The sequence below is a fragment of the Oryza sativa genome, chromosome 8, assembly GCF_034140825.1.
Source record: "Oryza sativa Japonica Group chromosome 8, ASM3414082v1".
Classification (NCBI taxonomy): Eukaryota; Viridiplantae; Streptophyta; class Magnoliopsida; order Poales; family Poaceae; genus Oryza; species Oryza sativa.
This window is the reverse complement of record NC_089042.1, coordinates 23,868,909-23,887,050: the sequence shown is the minus strand read 5'-3', so window position 1 is coordinate 23,887,050 and position 18,142 is coordinate 23,868,909. Positions and strand designations below refer to the sequence as shown.

Below are 18,142 nucleotides of genomic sequence, written 5' to 3'. Positions count from 1 at the left end.
ATTTTGTGGATTGATCTGGCCTACTCCGCTCCATTTTTTTTTTTGAGCTGGACTGTTTGGTTGACCTCCAGTGAGATCTGAGATGAATATGAGAGTGAGAGCTGCACCAAACAGGCTCTTAGTGCAGTAAAAATCCAAAAGCATCTTCTATCCCTATTTTTGTTGGATTTTGAGGGAAAAAATTATCCACCTCTGCCGTTATTATGAAAAAATGGGTTCGCTAATCCTTTCCCCGTCTCCTCTCGCGTGAAGCGCAGCAAGGGGCCGACGGGAGATCTAGGGTTTCGCCGCAGGCTCCCCTTCGGCCGGCCGGCCGCCGCCTGTCCGGCCCCGCTCGGCGCCGCCCCTGTTGGTCCCCGCCCGTCACTGCCCAGCGCCGCCCCACCCGACCCCGCCGCCACCCGACGCCGCCCCTGCTCGTCCCGCCCGACGACGCCGCCCCTGTTCCCGTTTCTCTCCGGCCATCTTCCCACAGGCCACACTGTCTCTCCCTCTCCCTCCGCCTGCAGCTGTCGCACGCCATTTTCCTCTCCCTCCGACCGTCGATAGCTACCGGGGCTGCGGGGCCCCGCAGGGGCCGGAGGCGGGGCCGTTCCTAGAGGCCCCACCTGCGCCGGCGCCGCCGCAGCAGCAGCAACGATGAGCAAGAGCGGCGGCGCGGCGGCGGGGCCGACGGCGGCGGCCGCGGCAGCCGCGGTGCAGAAGCAGAAGACGCTTCTCCAGAAGGCTGACGCCGACGTCTCCAGCCTCGTTGACAACTTCGCCGCCCTCATCAACATCGCGCGCGTACGCACTCCTCCCCCTCTTCGAACCCCCTTCTCCTTGGTGTCGTACTACCAAACCCTAACTCCTCCTCCTCCTGCTCCGCTCGTCTCAGGTCAACGACCCGCCGGTGCGCAACACGCAGGAGGCCTTCCAGATGGACATGCGCGGCTCCCGCATGGTACACACTTGCTCCATGATTTGTTTCTTCGCGGCGGTGTTTAAATCTTGCCCTATAGCATTTGTCTAAATGAGCAAACTTAGAGCTACGATACTCCTAATTTTAAGCGTTGATATCACATTTGCTGTGCCGGCTGGATGGAGAACTGGAGATGTTCCTCCTACCTCAGTAGTGGAGACAATTGGTGTGTAAGAAGAAAACTGAGTAATTACTTGCTCAATTTGGTATTACCATTGTATTAGGAGTCAAATTAAGCCATGGCAGTGAATCCTTGGTGCCATATCCTTGATAGCTGTTTGTTAGGATTTAGGAGTTATAGTATTGATTTCTTGATTTCAGGTGCACCCTGATCCAGTTGGAACTTATAACTAGAAGGCAATCCTAGGCAAGAGTGAAACCTCAGCTGTTTGGTAGAGGCAAATTAATCTTGCTTTGCTAAGCAAAGTAGCCAATAACCGTCAACAAATCCTTGCCCACCATGGAGAGCCAATCCGGCTATCCCTTGATGAACAAATCCTTGCCCACCATGGAGAGCCAATCCGGCTATCCCTTGATGGCAAGCAATGAAGCCCAGTGTCATGGATGCAAGCAGTCAAAGACATAAGACATGCTGGAACCACTTGGAGGGACATGCAGACAAGCAACGAGGTGCTTGAACCAAACAAGCAGACTAGATTCTATGAGCCAGCGATCACACGGGTATCCTTACAGGCATTTAAACAAACACCTTTTGTGCACTACAATGGCACTGGACTAACTTCAGAAGAGGAGCAAATATACTATTGTAATAACAACATAGACCTTCAGAAATCAAAACTCAAGATAGATATGCAACAGAATAATGCATCCAACACCAACAAAACAAGCCACAGTAGATCACACATCCGATGGTCCCAGCTGCTCCTCCAGCCCACACAAACACACCAAGAATAGATTAGGACAGATTCCTGATTGTGGCTGCTCTTTGATCTTTGGATCGCTCTTATACTATGTAAAAATTAATAGCATTCAAGCAAAGGTTGATTAGGGATTACAACAGAAAGAAGAAAGAGCTCCTTCCATTCTGTTTCTGGAGCATATCTCCCAGCCCAGCGTGTCCTCTGTTTTTATACATGTTTTTTTCAATTTAGTCCTACCTGTATAGTAATATTACATACAAGATCATGAATAACCAACAGTATATAATAGTGGATTGAGAAGAACCTACCTCAGACACGCAATGGCCTTACTTTGGTTATCATAGACAGTATGGTGATGGTAATGAATAATGAGTTTGAATCACATTTTGTTGCCTATGTATTTTCCGATCTACCTTTATATTAACATATTGCAATCATCCATTGTACAAAGTATGCTTTTGTAATATAATTGGAGGCTAGTTCTAGTAATCAGTATCATTTGGCAAACCCATTGAATGTGTAATTTCAGATGCGATATGCTATCATGCTTTTCAGGTACATTCAGCTGATTCTCTGTTGAAACTAGTGTCAGAGCTTAAGAGAACAGCTATCTTTTCTGGGCTTGCTTCTTTAACTGAAAATGTGGATAGGCGGATTGAAATCTTTAGTCAACAAGTTGAAGGAACAGAGAGAATGCTGGAGAGGATTGGGCAGGAAGCAGCAGGAAGCCTCAAAGAGTTGGAGGCACATTACTACTCATCTGTTGTGCGAACACCACCGGATGAATGAGGTAAATTCTACCTTTCTCTGAGTGAAAGATGTTTCCTTCTAATTGCTGGAGGTGCGTAGTTGCTTACAATACTAAGGTTTGGTGTCAATTCATGGTTAATTGCAATTTTCAGTCAAAGACCTTTGCTGATGAAAAATTGTACATCAATTGATATGCAAAGCATAACGTTTAGTTGGGTCTAATGTTAGAATTCTTGCACGATGGACAAGTTGGTGGGTTTCCCATAGATTGTTTTGCTGCCTCCATAAAAAGATAACCAGTTAAATTTGTTGAATTTAAGCAACGTCTTTTGGCCGTTCTACATGCTATGCTTATATACTAGTAATTAGCAAGCACCTAGATTCACTGCAAAAGGATTGCCTGTTGATATTACGGAACAGCGCCGCTGTGTAGTACTCTAAATGATTTGTCTTTTTAAGCCTAAGTTATTTGGTTTGGCTTTTAGATGTGACCATATATGCTCCTTTTTATATTAAATTGACTAAATGGCCAATTCCTAACTAGTCAGAAATGACTAGTAAAGTCTACAAGAAACTCATTGACCGTCTACTATGGTATCAGGATTATCACTTCTGAATAGGCGTGGACTTTAAAGCAGTAGTGACAATGACTTGTTCAGTGTATTTTGTGTAAAATCACATTTAATTTAATAAAGAACTGATTTGATCTTTTTTCCCCAACTTTATTGTATTATTAGTTGTTGGGAAACTTGGGATGCCTTTCTGGTTTTCTACCTTTTTAGGCATTCTAGTTTCCACCTAAACGAAGCAGTTTGCTCTCGTATGGCTGTGTAATTTATCTCTACTAGAAGTGGTTGCGCGGCGCCACGCCGCGCACAGAAATCTAACAAAACTACCTTCAAAAAGATATTATTGTTTGAATTGTTCTCTCTAGCACCCGTCTACGTGGCTTAAGAACAAAAAATGGTGCAAAATTTCAAGAAAATTAGTCCATTACTGCTACAAAACCAAAGGCAAGAATGGCCACAAGACAGCAAATCAAGAACCAATCTTTCTTCAGAAAGCAGCCGCAAGGAAGAGAAGAAGAAGGAGGCGGCTGTACGGTTGCCGCGAGGCCAGAGCTAATGCCGGCTCAGGCAACCATCCTCCTCACGAACAGAATTATGCAAAAACAGCAGATTTGTACCCATGACAATTAAGTACCGATTCTCAGGAACTCCATTAGGGCTTGTTCGGTTGGGCCATTCCTGGCTGGGATCGGGGCCCAATCCCCATGGAAAATCCCGGCGTGGAAAGGATACCGGCCCACGCAAGTATAGGCGTTCGGTTAAGCCGAGGCGAGATTTTATCCCGGCCCACCCCGGTGTTTTCCCCTCGTCATCGGCCGGGAAATATTCAGCTTCTTTGGTGGCGAGGAAAAAATCCTCTTGACGCGGCGACACAACGAGAGGGGGCGCTGCGGCGGGGACGGCTGCACGGCGCGGTGCGACTCCGACGCGACGGCGACGGCACGCTCTCTCCTCCGGCAGTTGACTCCTCCGGTGGCCACCTTCTTCCCGGTGAGTTCCTTCCCTTCCCATTAGCCTCCTCTTCCAGTGTTAGGGTTTCTTGCGCTCGTGGCCTCGTGCTACTGCGGCGGTGCACGACGGTGGCAGGCATGGCGGGGGACGCCGCAGCATCACACCCCCTCACCATGGCGCCGTTGAAGCTCTAAGCGCTACAGTAAGGAGAAGCAGGAGGACATGGATCTGTTCTTTGTTCCTCACAAGGTTTCTTGATTTATTCTTCTTTCTCCCTTGATTTGTTCTGAGTAATATTCCTAACTTAGTCTGAAGCTCTGATCATGTCCTTCCTGGATCTGATCCTCTGTTTGTAGTGCCGTAGTGAGAATATGTTGATTCTCCTGGTAGTTGAGTAGTTGAAAGACCACGTTTTCTGATTCTCAATGTGAGTTGTTTTAAATTTGTACATAAAGGTTATGAAAATGGTTTATTCTTAAAATTAGTTGGCAGGTAATAGTAATGCCACAAAAACATGCAGTGCGTAATAATATTGAGGCATCAGAAGTGAATGCTGTTCATTTTTCAGAAATAGTACTAGACAAATGTTGTTCATCAGAAGTGATTCCAACAAGTTGTCTGCCCATAATACAAGTAGATCAACGAGCCATTCCACATGCCATATTTTCTGAACAAAGTACAAAGTTCAAATTGAAGTAGTAAGAAAAATGAGTCATGTGCAGCTTTAGTTCAGGCCTGTAAAAAGCTCTTGGCAGTCGGCAGAATACAACTTACTTAAATCTGAACTATTTTGGTACATGGTTCAAATGGTCTAAAAATAATTTCCTAGGTTGGTCCATTTTTAGTAGATCTTTTGTAGAACCATCTAATGAAGAAATTCTGGATGTAAATCATGATTTTTGCAGCTATTGCTTGCTTAATCTGCAGACTACTGATTTTTGCTTCTACTATAGCTACTATTGAATTCAGTTTTTTGCTTGCTCAATCTTATGTGTCCTAATTTCATTTTGATATCTGAAGCACTGCTAGTATTAGTCTCATATGCATGTCCATGTTTCTAGCACTGCTAGCTATTAGGCAAAGCACACAATACAGCTTACAAACAATCACTTGTCAAACTGAAAACTTGGTAAAAATGTTGCCAAGGATCAATAGTTGGCTGGTTCCAGGAAATTTGAGACAATTGCTCACTGCACAAAAGCATTGCCTAGATTATTGCATTTTACAACTGAAAACTGAAGGAAACTTCTTTCTTCTCTACAGGCTTTGGGAGGAAGTCTGAGAGGATGGTGGTTCAGATACAGAGTGAATGAGCAGACATGTACAAGATGATGGCTTTTTGCAGGAGCAACAAATGTTGATCTCTGAACCATTGTATATTGCTGATGTAACCATTTGGTCAAGGAGTCCTGGTGTGGCAGCTCACATTTATTTTTATAGCTCAAGTGAATCATGACATAGTTTCATCTTTTTCTTTTTTTATTGTCAAATTTCACTACTATGACTGTATTTAGTTGTCTCTGTATTGTCAAGTGACCTCAAGCTTTGTTGGGTGATGCCTCCTTGCCTTAAACCGGATACAGGCCTTGATGATACTGCAATATTTTTGTTTTAATGATTAATCAATGTGGTTTTCGCGTAATTGATGAGGTTACTGCAATATTTTTTTACTGAAGTGTAATTTCATTCATGTTGCACTTTTCACTTATACAAAAATATCGGTTTGCAATATTTTTTTGCTATTCTAAACTACCTACCTGAAAACAATTTTGCTATTCTAAACTCAATGGACAGCGTGCAACGTTGAAGCAGGAAAGCACCAATCCTTCTATTGTTGCCGTTGTCTATTGCTGCCTTGACGCGGGATTTAAGCAGGCGCACCAAGTCAAAACCGAACAAACGTTTTGAAGACAGGGATTAGGAAAATCAAGGGAATTCATCCCACAGAGATTAAGTGACATGGGAAGGATCCACTTAATTCCTCCCTGGATAGGTTCCCCTTGGGGGTTTAATTCCAAGGAACCGAACATAGCCTTAAGATATACATGTACTTCCCACAGGCTAGCATGTGCTCCAGGCTAAATCTAAAGTGTAGCTTAACCTAATCAATATACCACGGCAAGGGTGGACGTGATGGAGTATGGATGGACCAGGTGATGTGAACTAGGGTTCCCGATTTTCCGAAAGGTTATGAGAAAAAGTCGATTTAGGTAGAGTCGCGACACAAATCGATCGGGCTTCTAAACGAACATGCTCTTGAACCCCGCAATCGCAGCACCATGTCTCCTTTGATTATCACACGTGTTGAAATGCGGATGACCTCGCCGAGAAGGCTAATCCCTATTTGCGAATCGAAGAACACAAACAAGAACAAGGAAGAATACAACCAAAATTGCATATAAATGATTAAGCTCACAAATTGGGGTCTTACAAACCGATCTGGCGGCGAAACTGTTCTTGACAGAATAATCTAAGCAAAACCCCAAAGGTGACGGCGTGTACTGATATATAGAGTTTAAGTTCGTGCAAACAACCCTTGATGCAACTCTAATGGGTTCCAACACGATACACGGCACAAAAGCCTAAATACGGTGACGCAACACCGGGACTGATTCTGGACATTAACTTGTTCGGTCGATTCCCGTTGACTCGGAAAGAATTTGAATGTGGGACCAGAACAATTGGAAATGTTATCTTCTTAGCTTTCCATCCATATAAAGAACGCCCCAATCCGAGTACGTATGCGACCTGGGCGCTCGTTTAAGTGCAGACTGGTCCAGGACTCTAAAACATACTCGAAGTCGACTTGGTTTGGGCCTCCATCTTAACTTGACGCCCTCGTTGATCCTCCATGTCCTAGATTTCAGGTTGGATCCCTCTATACCCCTTCCGTTAGTTGACCGCTAATTGACCGTTAAATTCCTATCATAAAGTTCATTTGCCCTTTAGAACCAAGAAAATATTAATTTATGAAATATATTGATGAAGTATATAAATTTATTGTATGCGACTATTATATTTATATGAGTTTATTTTGAGAGATATAATCTAATAAAAAATAATATTTTTGTTTCTCCTCCGCGAAGGCAAATCAAAAAATATTTTTTATCTATGGCAAAATTTATTGTTATATATATCAAAAAATAATATTTTTCACGATTAAAAACTGTATATACATATATAGCATATTTTTTATAGTAGTACAACGTTTTCTATAAGATAAATTTATTTATGTGCTAAATAAATATTTTTTTAATAACTAAAATAAATTTTAGTTTTATGTCATATCTAAAAATAAATTTTTATCATAGATAAAAAATTTTTTGCCGTGGAGGCAAAACTAAAATATTATTTTTTATTAAATTATATATCACAAAATAAACTCATAAATATAATAGTCGCGTACAATAAATTTATACACTCCATCAATATATTTTTCATAAATTTATATTTTTTTTATTTTAAAAGGCAAAATAGACTTTATGATAGGAATTTAATGATCAACTAGTGGTTAACTAACGAAAGAGGCATAGAAAGAAACCAAAATGAAATTTAGGGGTATAGAAGAAAATGAGTAAATCTCAGCCCTCAGGGGTATGGAATAGATTGTGCGAACTTTTAAGGGAACCAGGGAATTTTCTCTTTTTATAACTAGAGATCGCGACAAGCGTTGGCTGCCTACGCCTCCTGGCGCCGGTTTCGAGCGGATGCAGCATTCGGACCGGACGAGCTGCGTGCGTGTGAGCGAGCTTGGAGAACCGCGCGCACATGGAGGGGCCCGTGCGGAGGGCGGGCAAGCGGGCGCACGGCTTCCACGCCCAGGCGGCCAGGCGGCCAGGCCACACAGGGGAATGGGCGTGGCCGAGCCGGACCCGGTCGCGGCGCGCTTTGTCCTACCGCTGCTGCTGTTTTTCGGGAGAGTTTTTTTTTTGAGTTAATTTTAGTTTGGGCCACCTTCTAGTACCGATATTTCGCTTTAGACCACCTTAGAACTAATGTTTTCACTTTGGACCGGGTATTTTTACCTTTGTATCACATTAGACCACCCTCACTCTTTTATCCATCTACATCCAACTTGTAATATGTCGAAAAAATAGTCTTACATATAGCTGTGGTAGTTCATTGACGAGTAGGAAACGGCGTAATCGAGATCGTTCATATGCTTGAGAAGAGAGTTGGGTGGTCCAAAGTGAAACAAAGATAAGTTTACCCAGTCTAAAGTGAAAATATTGCTTAAAGGTGGTCTAAAGTAAAACATAGGTAAATAAAGGTGGCCCGAAGTGAAATTTACTTTTTTTTTTTGGCTGGGGCCACGGTTTCTTTTGTGAACAACGCATGTGGTATCTGGTCGAAGAGATTCTTCGCTTTCTCTCTTTCGTGTTTTTTTTTTTAAAAAAAATTGTGTCAGGTCAAGGAGATTGGGAGATTGGGAGTTTGAGATGCTGCAAGCCCTGCAACTGCAAGCTGCCCGCATGAAGCAGGGTGAAACGGACTGTGGCATGTTCCTCTGCTTGATTCACTCGATGCAAACTACTACTATCTCGGTTTTCCTTAAAGCCAACGTAGTTTCGCTGTTTCTTCAGCGATAAGTTGCTAATTGTGGGCTTATCGCCATCTCTCTCATTTATACCACAAGTAGCAAGGCCGTGGATATCTCTTTCCCTTGCAGGAAGAGGAAAACGCAAGCAAGGCCGTTTGGCTGGCTGGCTACCTCGTCGCTCGCTCTCTTTCCACACATTTACGATGGGCAACTAGAAACCATGTCGTTTGGCCTAAACAGCCAAAAAATAAGCTAAAATTTAAATTTTTGAACTTGATTTTGAAGTTAGTTTTGAGATGCTTTTAACGTAATTTTTGTTAATGTTGGCTTTTAAGTCGCTACGAACAAATCTATAAAAGTTTTACTTATAAATTAATTTTTATTTTCTAATAAGCCATTTTGGCTTATTAGGCAAAATGGGTAACCGATGGGAGCCTAGAACATGCATGAAGTGTGATTTCAGCGTAATATTATCATTTCCTTGTTTTTACTATCTAATTCTCTTTTACAAAGACACTCATATCATACGAAAAGGCTAATGGGCGGGTGATCGCTCCCCCACCCGCCCAGCGATCACCTGCCCACCCTCTCCCCTATACTACTAGATGTACTCCTCCCTCTTCTCCCCCTTCCTCCTCTCCTTCTTCTCTTTCTACTGCAGTAGACCACACAAAATTTTTTGAAAAACAAAAGTTAGAAAAACTTATGTATAGAAATACTATATATAAAAAATTTGAATTCAAATTCAAATTTGAATCAGGTATGTAAACTTTTGACTTATAAACTTTGGGTCTATAAACTTTAGGTGTATAAACTTTAGATGTATAGAAATACTATATATAGAAAATATTTAAATTAAAATTCAAATTTGAATCAGATATAATTCAAATTCAAATTTGAATTGGGTATATAAACTTTAGGTGTATAAACTTTAGATCTATAGAAATACTATATATGAAAAATATTTTAATTCAAATTCAAATTTGAATCGGATATTTGAATTCAAATTCAAATTTGAAACGGGTATATAAACTTTGACTTATAAACTTTAGGTCTATAAACTTTAGGTGTATAAACTTTAGATGTATAGAAATACTATATATAAAAAAATATTTGAATTCAAATTCAAATTTGAATCAGATATATAAACTTTTGACTTATAAACTTTTGGTCTCTAAACTTTAGATGTGTAAACTTTAGGTGTATAAACTTTAGATGTATAAATTTACTCAAATAGGAAAGTAATGCGGTGCCAAAAAAGGAAACCAGGTGGAGGGAGGGAGGGGGGAGGTGGGGAGCGAATCTGATCGCTACCCCATCCCCACGGCGATCGATCGCCCATTAGGGGTACCCCATATCATATGCGCTCAAGGACATGTACAAAGGCATTTGAAAGCTTAAAACCTAACACATAATAATTCCTCTATAGAGCTCTCTAATAATAGTATTCTACTAACATAAAATGATATAACCATCGATTTGTTATGGTGTATTAGTAACTACTAAATCTATGGTTGGGAGTAATTTTGGTGTTTGTGTGTTTTTTTTCATTCGTTACTCATATCGCTCAATATGTGTTATGTCACCACATCGTCCTTCTATCGATTAAGAGAACTTTTATATAGAAAGTATTTGTAAAATATGTACACTTAGCAATTTAAAAAACATGCTCACGATATACGAGAAAGTAGTCAATCTGGTAAGCATGGACTAAGCCTAATATGAGTGATCAATTGTGGAGGCATTCCTCAAATTTGTTGAATGACTCCATTTTCATCTCTTTATTAGCTTTTACTTTTAAGTGCTAAGGTGATTGTCAGGGTTACGGATAAGTCATACCCTCTATCCTATTAGTCATGAGATATACGAATACGGCATATCTTACGATATACGGAAAGGATACATGTAAAATAAGGGAATTGGCGAATTCCTATGGGAAATATCCTTCACTAGTAGGACCGTGTCAATATCCTACTCGGAGAAGGGAAGGATTGTATTGTATCGTGTGGGATCCGATATCTCCGAGTTCTACTTGGAGACCAAGATGATCTTTGGTATAAATACATACCCCCTGAGGGGTATAGGACACCCGGCACCACAGAAGCAATTTGGAGGACTTGAAGCCTATTTGCCGATAGATATCGTCGAGACCCTCTCGACAAGGATCTCGTCGCTAAATCTTGGAGTTCAATTGTTCTCTTTTGTATTCTATGGTTTTCTTCATAATCCCATATAAACTAGATTAAGGCTATTAACTTACGAGGGGCCTGAACCAGTATAATCCTTATCTTTTGTATGCTTAATGTCGTATCGTGTAGATCCTCGTACCAATGTATCTTAATACCCTCAGAATACAGTCTACGGGTACCCCCCATCAATTGTGATTATGGACAAACATATTTTGTTTGTCGAAACAACTAAGCTATTTAGAATAAAGCGGGCAATTGACCATCTTGTTTCCCAACCAAAACAATCCTTAAGGGCATCCTAAATGTATATACAACAATGAACAATAACGGTGAGGTCCAATGCAGGAAGCACTAGCTATAGCAAGATGGCACGACTTCAGTGATGGCACCGGTGGTGGTCGTGGATGTTATGGCAGCACGGACTAGCAGATGTGGTGAGATGCGGCGACATTGGCTGAAGACGGGGGGCTAGTCTTCCGTCCCTTTCTATGTCACCAATGAACTTGGTGGGCGGCGGCGACGTTAGGCAGAGACTAGGTTAGTCCCCTGTCCCTTCCTCTGTCACTAGGGGGTGGGCAGAAAAAGAGTGAACCGAAAAGAGCGAGACCGAGAAATTCGATCACTAGTTCGACCTCAGGTGTTGAAAGATCGAATTTTGTTCGATCAATTCGGTTAGTACATTCAGTTAACTAAATAGACCGAACAAATCGATTTTTGGTCCATTAGGTACATTAAGGTCCAACAACCCAATTAAACCAAAATTTTCCCAATTTTAGGCTCCAACATGCTTTGATATCTGACCCATGATAGTGAAGTGAGTTGATTTGTGATATTTTTTGTGTATAATTTTTTTATCTAGAACTTATTAGAGACTTGGCTTGATTATCTTGGACCTTTTGAAATTTCGATCATGAACGAGACCAATACTGAATTACCTGAGACCAAATTTCTTGGTCTTCATTATTTTTCAAGACCAATCGGTCTCCAGTTTTAGATGACCGAAATTTCTAAAAGAACGAAGATTGAGACCAGATTTTTCGATCTGACCGAACATCCACCCGCATCTGTCACCGGCAGAGAGGACTGGCAGTGTCGGTGGACATGGTGGGTAGTGGTATTGGTGGCTCTCGGTGGCAGTGTCCTAGGGGCGGTGGCGGCTAGGTGAGCTTCAGCGCCTAGATCTGACCACGGCCAGGCGAGGACGGGGGGTCAGTGGTTGTCAATGATTGGGCTAGCTGATGATGCAATTGTCGTTGGCTTGCCTGACGCATATGAGGACCATGCCAGCAGAGGCTCTCGGTGGTGGCGTCCTAGAGGCGGCAACTACCAAGCAAGTGTCGACGCCAAGGTCTAGCTGCGGATTGGTGTGAACGACAGTAGAGTACCTCTGGTGAGCTCATGGCAGTAAAGACAGGTGCATGTCATGCTTGACGGCTTCACGACACTCTAGGAGTGATGGCGAGTTCGACAGTCTGTGAAAGACGGCGGTGGCATGGTAGAGCAGCTTCGGGTGCACTAGGGGCGTTCGGAATTAATGCGGCGGCGTAAGGGGATTTGGATGATGGCGTAGGACAGTAGACACATTAGTTAGTAGCAGATGGCATTGTGATTCGAGGCAGAGATGGTGTGGCGACAGGTAGCACAAACTGTTTCGATTCTCCACTTCCGCCCTCTCATGTTGCAATAGAAATAATAAGTCGTCAATGAGGGTTACAGCTAGTTTTTCTTTTATGTGTGTGTGTTCCTGTGTATTTCTCCTAGTGAGGGTTGGAATCTAATTACCTATATATGTTTTGCCCGTGTATATCTTTTATAGATATAGAGTCTTATTATCTAATAATGAAAAATCCATTATTAAAAAAAAAGCTATAGCAAACTCCATAATAATGGTTAAAACCTGTGAGAGAAATTAAGGTGGGTCCTGTTAGGTCCCACTTAGTTTAGAAAATATTGCTTCTTGGGAGTTTTTTATTCAAGGGATCGATGAACTAACTCCCTCCTGTGGGCAGCAATATTATTTTATTTTATTTTCTGTTGTGACCAAACCACGAGCTTATAGTGAACATTAGCATTTAATGTTTTATTGTCAGGTTTATAAGGATAGTCACAAGCTCGATCACAACTCATTCTTTCAACCCTTGCTATGTCCGCCTTAAGTGTCTAGGCCTAACTATGGCATTAGAGATTGGGGCTATTTGGAAATTGTCTCGTTAAGCATTTTATTATTAATGATTGTAATGCTCTATGTGAGGGCATCACCAATGTATATATTAAAGTGATCCATATAGATGTGGCTCATATAAATAGATTTTTCCTATACTCCCTCCGGGTTGATAATACTTATCATTTTGGACAAGGGCACGGTCTCCAGAAAACAACTTTGACCATTATTTTCTATTATAATATGTATAAAAATGTTAACAAATATATGATCTTAATAAAGTACTTTTTAAGACTAATCTATACATGTAGTCACCAAATTTGAAAGACAATTATTTTAAAAATGGTTCATAATCAAATATTCTAAAGTTTGACCTCACCCTTATCCAAAACGATAAGTATTATCAGCCCGGAGGGAGTAACAATCTGTGCAATGTATAAGAGAGAGGAGTAGAGATACTTCCTCCATCCCAAAATAAGCGCAACTATGAGTTTCCGTGTCCAACTTTAATCGTATGTTTTATTTGAAAAAAATTATGATTAGTATTTTTATAGTTATTAGATTATAATACATGAATAGTACTTTATGTGTGACTTATGTTTTTTATTTTTTCAAAAAAATTAAATAAAACGAACGATTAAAGTTGGTCACGGAAACTCATAGCTGCGCTTATTTTGGGATGGAGAGAGTAGATAATATTATTTATCCCACATAGTCGTCTATATACATATGAGTAACTTTTGTTTTTTTTCATGTGGACTAGTTTATACAATGATAATAGATGATTGAATGAAATATTATATTGTTTATAGATTACTTTTACACGCCTCACAAACGTTGCAGCAAAAAAAAAAAGCAACAAAACACCGGTAATGAAACTAGGGAGAGACGTGATCCTAGAACGACCCCTGAACCGGACAGTCAAGACAGTGTGAACGTCTCTCGAATCCAAGCAAGATGACAAAGCTAGAAACACAAAGGGCTTGTGCTTTTGCACCGGGCTAAATTTATTTTAGTCGGGCACCGTCCCAAGTTTCCAAGAAAAGGAGCCGAAGGTCCTTTTCCGTTCGTGAGTGCCGTCATCCATCCACATCGCTTTTGTTCCTTCCCTATCCATGCGGCTATCCCATCGTCGTTTGCTTTGATTTGATGCTTGTTTCGTGGCAGCTTACCACTGGAACGGAAAAAAACCCGCAAAGTTTAGGGGGCGTGCCAATGGTGCGGGGACTAACAGAAGAAATTAATCAATGTATAGTTGATTTTTTAGAACAAATCAATGTATAGTTGTGTACTAGTGTCACTCACGCCACCCGTCTCATATCCATTCGCATGGTTGAACTTTTAGGGCGTCACGGCGTGGAACAAGCAAAAGCACAGCACTGTATCTTGGATAGTACCAAGAGCTAGATGGATCGATCGATCAGTGAGCTTAAACTGTGGTCAACTCTGCAGTGGATTGGAGTATTCTATTAACCGGTAAGAGACGGCAAGCCATGCCCATTCCCAAATTAGACTCTGTCTGAGATTCCTGCGACCAAACAACCCACACACCACCACACAGATCACAACAGCAAGTTGTTTTGTTTTTTTTTTCGTCAGAAACAGTAGACCGAATTAAGCAACGTGAACGAGACGAGAGCGAGACGGCGTCACCGCCACACATGTAGCGTGCTGCGTGCGCGCCGCATCAACACCACCGGAAAACAGCAGGCTCCCCCCGGCCAGTGGATCGGAGTAGGAGTAGTAGTACGCGACCACGCGCGCACCTGGGTGATCGCCTGGCTAAGCCCACGGTTTCCCCGCCTCCGCCCGCGGCACGGTGAATAATCTCCAGCCTCCGGGCGCGCCGCACCACGCAAAAACGCAACGCAACGCGCGATTTGTTATATATATCCACCCGCGAAGTCCAACGCCTCGATCGATCGGTTGATAAGGGGAGGAGAAAAAATACAGTAGTGGAGCGAGCTAGCTAGCGCGCACGGGGTTTCACCCTCTTCTCTGTACTGCACGACGACTGGATCGTGGTGGTGGTGGTGGTGCAGCTTTTGCTTGCGTGCGAGGGGGCGTGTCGCGTGCTGGCCCAGCTTATATAGAGTTGAGAACTTGAGATAGATAGATGGCCGTGGCGTTCCCGCCTCACATCATGGTGCTGAGCAAGATGCAGCGGCTGTACGACGCGTGCGACATGATCTTCTCTTCGCCGGCGTCCGCGGCGCCGACCATCGGGGAGATCAGGTGGCTTCAACACCTCCTTGGTACGTACGTTCGTGAGTTCTTCCCGGCGCATGGAGTGAAGAGCGAATCCATAATATGTGATGGCTTATGTGGTGTGATGGTGGATCTCTTGTGTAGATGGCATGGAGGCGGCGGACGTCGGGATCGATGACGGCGAGTCACCGCCGTCGTCGTCGTCGTCTTCGTGTTCGTCGTCGGACGACGAGGTGAGCTCGAAGGACGGCCGGCTCCTGCCGGCGCGGGCGTTCACGCGGATCACCTACATGCACATACACCAGTGCGCCGATTTCTCGGTACGTACGTACGCATCGATCAACTAATGCAAAGAGCAGTAGCACAATAGCAGTCTTGTGCTGTGTACGCGTACGCGACGAGGTTAATTGGTCAATGGTTTGGCTTTGGCAGATGGGCGTGTTCTGTTTTCCGGCGGGCGCCACGCTGCCGCTGCACGACCACCCGGAGATGGTGGTTTTGAGCAAGCTCCTGTACGGCTCGGTTCGAGTCAAGTCGTACGATTGGGTCACCCCGCCGCCGCCGTGCTCCAGAAAGAGTAAGCGTGCGTTCAGTGCCCGAATCTGATTCGTTGGTAGCACCCGTGTTACGCATTAGCCTCAGAAGCAAATCGATTGGTTCGTGCCGACCTGACCACCAAGAGCTAACAGTGGGAGTAACTTGTTGCGCGCGGGCGCAGGTGGTTTGGCGAGGGTGGTGGCAGCCGACGAGGTCCGGCACGCGCCGTGCAAGACGTCGGTGCTGTTCCCGCGGAGCGGCGGCAACATGCACGCGTTCACCGCCGTCACGCCGTGCGCCATCCTCGACGTGCTCACGCCGCCGTACTCGGAGGAGCTCGGCCGGCCGTCCACCTACTTCAACGACATCCCCATCCCATCTCTGCCAGGTACACGTCTCGTCACCCCCACAAACACACGCGAAGAATGCTTGATTCGATCTATTATGTGAGAATTTATTTTCTCGTTCACAACTTTAGTACTATCTGATGATTAATCTGGTAGTGTACGTGTCATTTTGCTTGATTCAGGTTTTGCTTTTCTGGAAGAGACGGACTTGCCGGAGGATTTCAGCGTTGCAGGGGCACCGTACGTCGGCCCAGAGCTTGAGCTTGTGGTCGATATGGATGATGATGACGACGATTACGATGATTACGACGAGTAGCTAGCTAGGCTAGCTAGCTCACTGCTTTTTCAGAAGAGAGCTAGATGTGCTACATAGAAATTGTTGCGTACGTGCAACGTTGATGTACATGGAGCGGTTTCTCTTTGTGGATATATATATATATATATATATATATATATATATATATATATATATATATATATATATGCTCTTACAATATGGGCACCCTATGAGTAAATTGCACCTGCTGTGCATTGATCTGTACAGAATCTACTCGAACATCCTTTTAACTTCCAAATTGGCTAGTGGCTACTGTAAAAAATTGTAAAGAATAACTTTTATAATTGCGTGGCACCAACAAACTTTGTAATTTTGTTTTAGGTATTGGTCAGAGTAGATTGCTTAAAAACGAATACAAAAGGACAGGAAAAAGGGAAGACTTTGTATACCTGAATTCTCAAAGTATAACAAACACAAACAGACGGCCACAGCCAACAAGTAGTTTTCGGAGTACTACAAGGAAATCCATGGTTTCGGCATGTCATTGTTTGCAGTTGCACATGGTCTGGCTAGTAGCAGGCTGCGAAGTGCCGCTTTCTGACCATGGGCGCCGGGGCTCGTAAGATGTAATGATCACAGCTGCATTGGAGTCCCCTTAGTGGGTGAATATGGCTGTCTTTAGTTCCACGTTAAAATTGAGAGTTTAAAAAAATTGGAACGATGTGACGTAAAAGTTAAAAGGTTGTGTGCGTAGAAAAGTTTAATGTGATGGAAAAGTTAGAAGTTCGAAGAAAAAATAAAGTTAGGAACTAGCAAGGCCATGTGTGATCGATGAGTCGTGAAGCTGTGGGAGAGGGAAAAAAAAGGGTTATGTGTGATTGTGCAAGGCCGCAGTGGGAAATGGGAATCAGTGCGGTAAAAGTCAGGTCTAAGTTAGCCGCTTAATCGGACGTTTATTTGTACGTCAATGCCACGAACCAAAGAATCGGGACGTGTTTTTTCCACGGTTTTAAATCTCCGGCTACAGCGGTTTGAGAAGAATTATAGCTATTTGCTCTCACGTACAGTTTAGTCGCTATAGCTCCATTTAGCCCGCTATAACTACCGCTATAGCTATTTAAGAAGCTAACCGCTAAACATTTTAACCTGCTATTTAAAATAATGGATTTCTCACCGCCAACGCCTGATTGGCCGATCCTGCTTAATCAGCCGAAAAGCAGAGGATTACTCACCACTGCTTCCTTCTCGCGAGTCCGCGCCTCCGTTCGCTCCACGTTGCACGCCCGCACCCTGCACCTTGAGCAGAAGCACGAATTAATTAGCAGAAGAGGTCGACGAGACGTTAACAGGAGGCGGCGGCAGCTAGGACGTCAGGAGGTGACGGTACATGTCGGAACGGTGGTCGCAGTAGCAGAAGGACAAACACTCGTAGCAACGATAGGGAATAAAATTAGCTTGCAGTCAAGGAGAGGAATGAAAGGGAGAAGAGGAGAGGAGGTGCTACTTCAATAGTGACAGACGCCTCATCAGCTAGCCAAGTAGCTACGACTCGTATTATCTGCTCGTGCCTTCATACAGTATCAGTGGATATCAGTTGGTATCCGAGATGTCAAATCTGATACCCTCAGGTACCATTCTTATAGGTTTATACCCAAAGGTATCAGATGACGCATCACACGACGTACCTGTGCACAACACCTCCGAGCAGCACGATGGGTTGGTGAGCAACATGACCATTGCACCACCACATCGACGGTCAATCGTGGCTCCA

At 43.3% G+C, this 18,142-nt stretch overlaps 2 protein-coding genes across 6 annotated transcripts; both read left to right on the top strand.

Annotated features, from left to right (window-relative positions):
- Nucleotides 1-213: 213 nt before the first annotated feature.
- Nucleotides 214-5,754, top strand: LOC4345849 (mediator of RNA polymerase II transcription subunit 22a). 4 transcript variants are annotated; one of them, XR_001548218.2, is made up of 5 exons: nt 235-786; nt 878-943; nt 2,398-2,632; nt 3,527-4,151; nt 5,376-5,754. XR_001548218.2 is itself a non-coding variant. In NM_001403639.1 (4 exons), exons 1-3 carry the CDS (start codon nt 640-642, stop codon nt 2,629-2,631), a joined length of 447 nt encoding a protein of 148 aa, NP_001390568.1. In that variant the 5' UTR covers nt 214-639; the 3' UTR covers nt 2,632; nt 5,376-5,752. The 4 variants fall into 4 exon arrangements, 1 of the variants encoding a protein (NP_001390568.1); XR_010742883.1 differs by having other exon boundaries at nt 3,527-4,361; XR_010742882.1 differs by having other exon boundaries at nt 3,194-4,151.
- Nucleotides 5,755-14,918: 9,164 nt separating this feature from the next.
- Nucleotides 14,919-16,819, top strand: LOC9268985 (plant cysteine oxidase 1). Of its 2 annotated transcripts, none has more exons than XM_015793958.3 (5): nt 14,919-15,257; nt 15,355-15,530; nt 15,643-15,787; nt 15,929-16,135; nt 16,277-16,819. In XM_015793958.3, exons 1-5 carry the CDS (start codon nt 15,119-15,121, stop codon nt 16,408-16,410), a joined length of 801 nt encoding a protein of 266 aa, XP_015649444.1. In that variant the 5' UTR covers nt 14,919-15,118; the 3' UTR covers nt 16,411-16,819. The 2 variants fall into 2 exon arrangements, with proteins under 2 accessions (XP_015649444.1, XP_015649443.1); XM_015793957.3 differs by having other exon boundaries at nt 15,643-15,793; nt 16,277-16,705.
- The last annotated feature ends 1,323 nt before the right edge of the window (nt 16,820-18,142 follow it).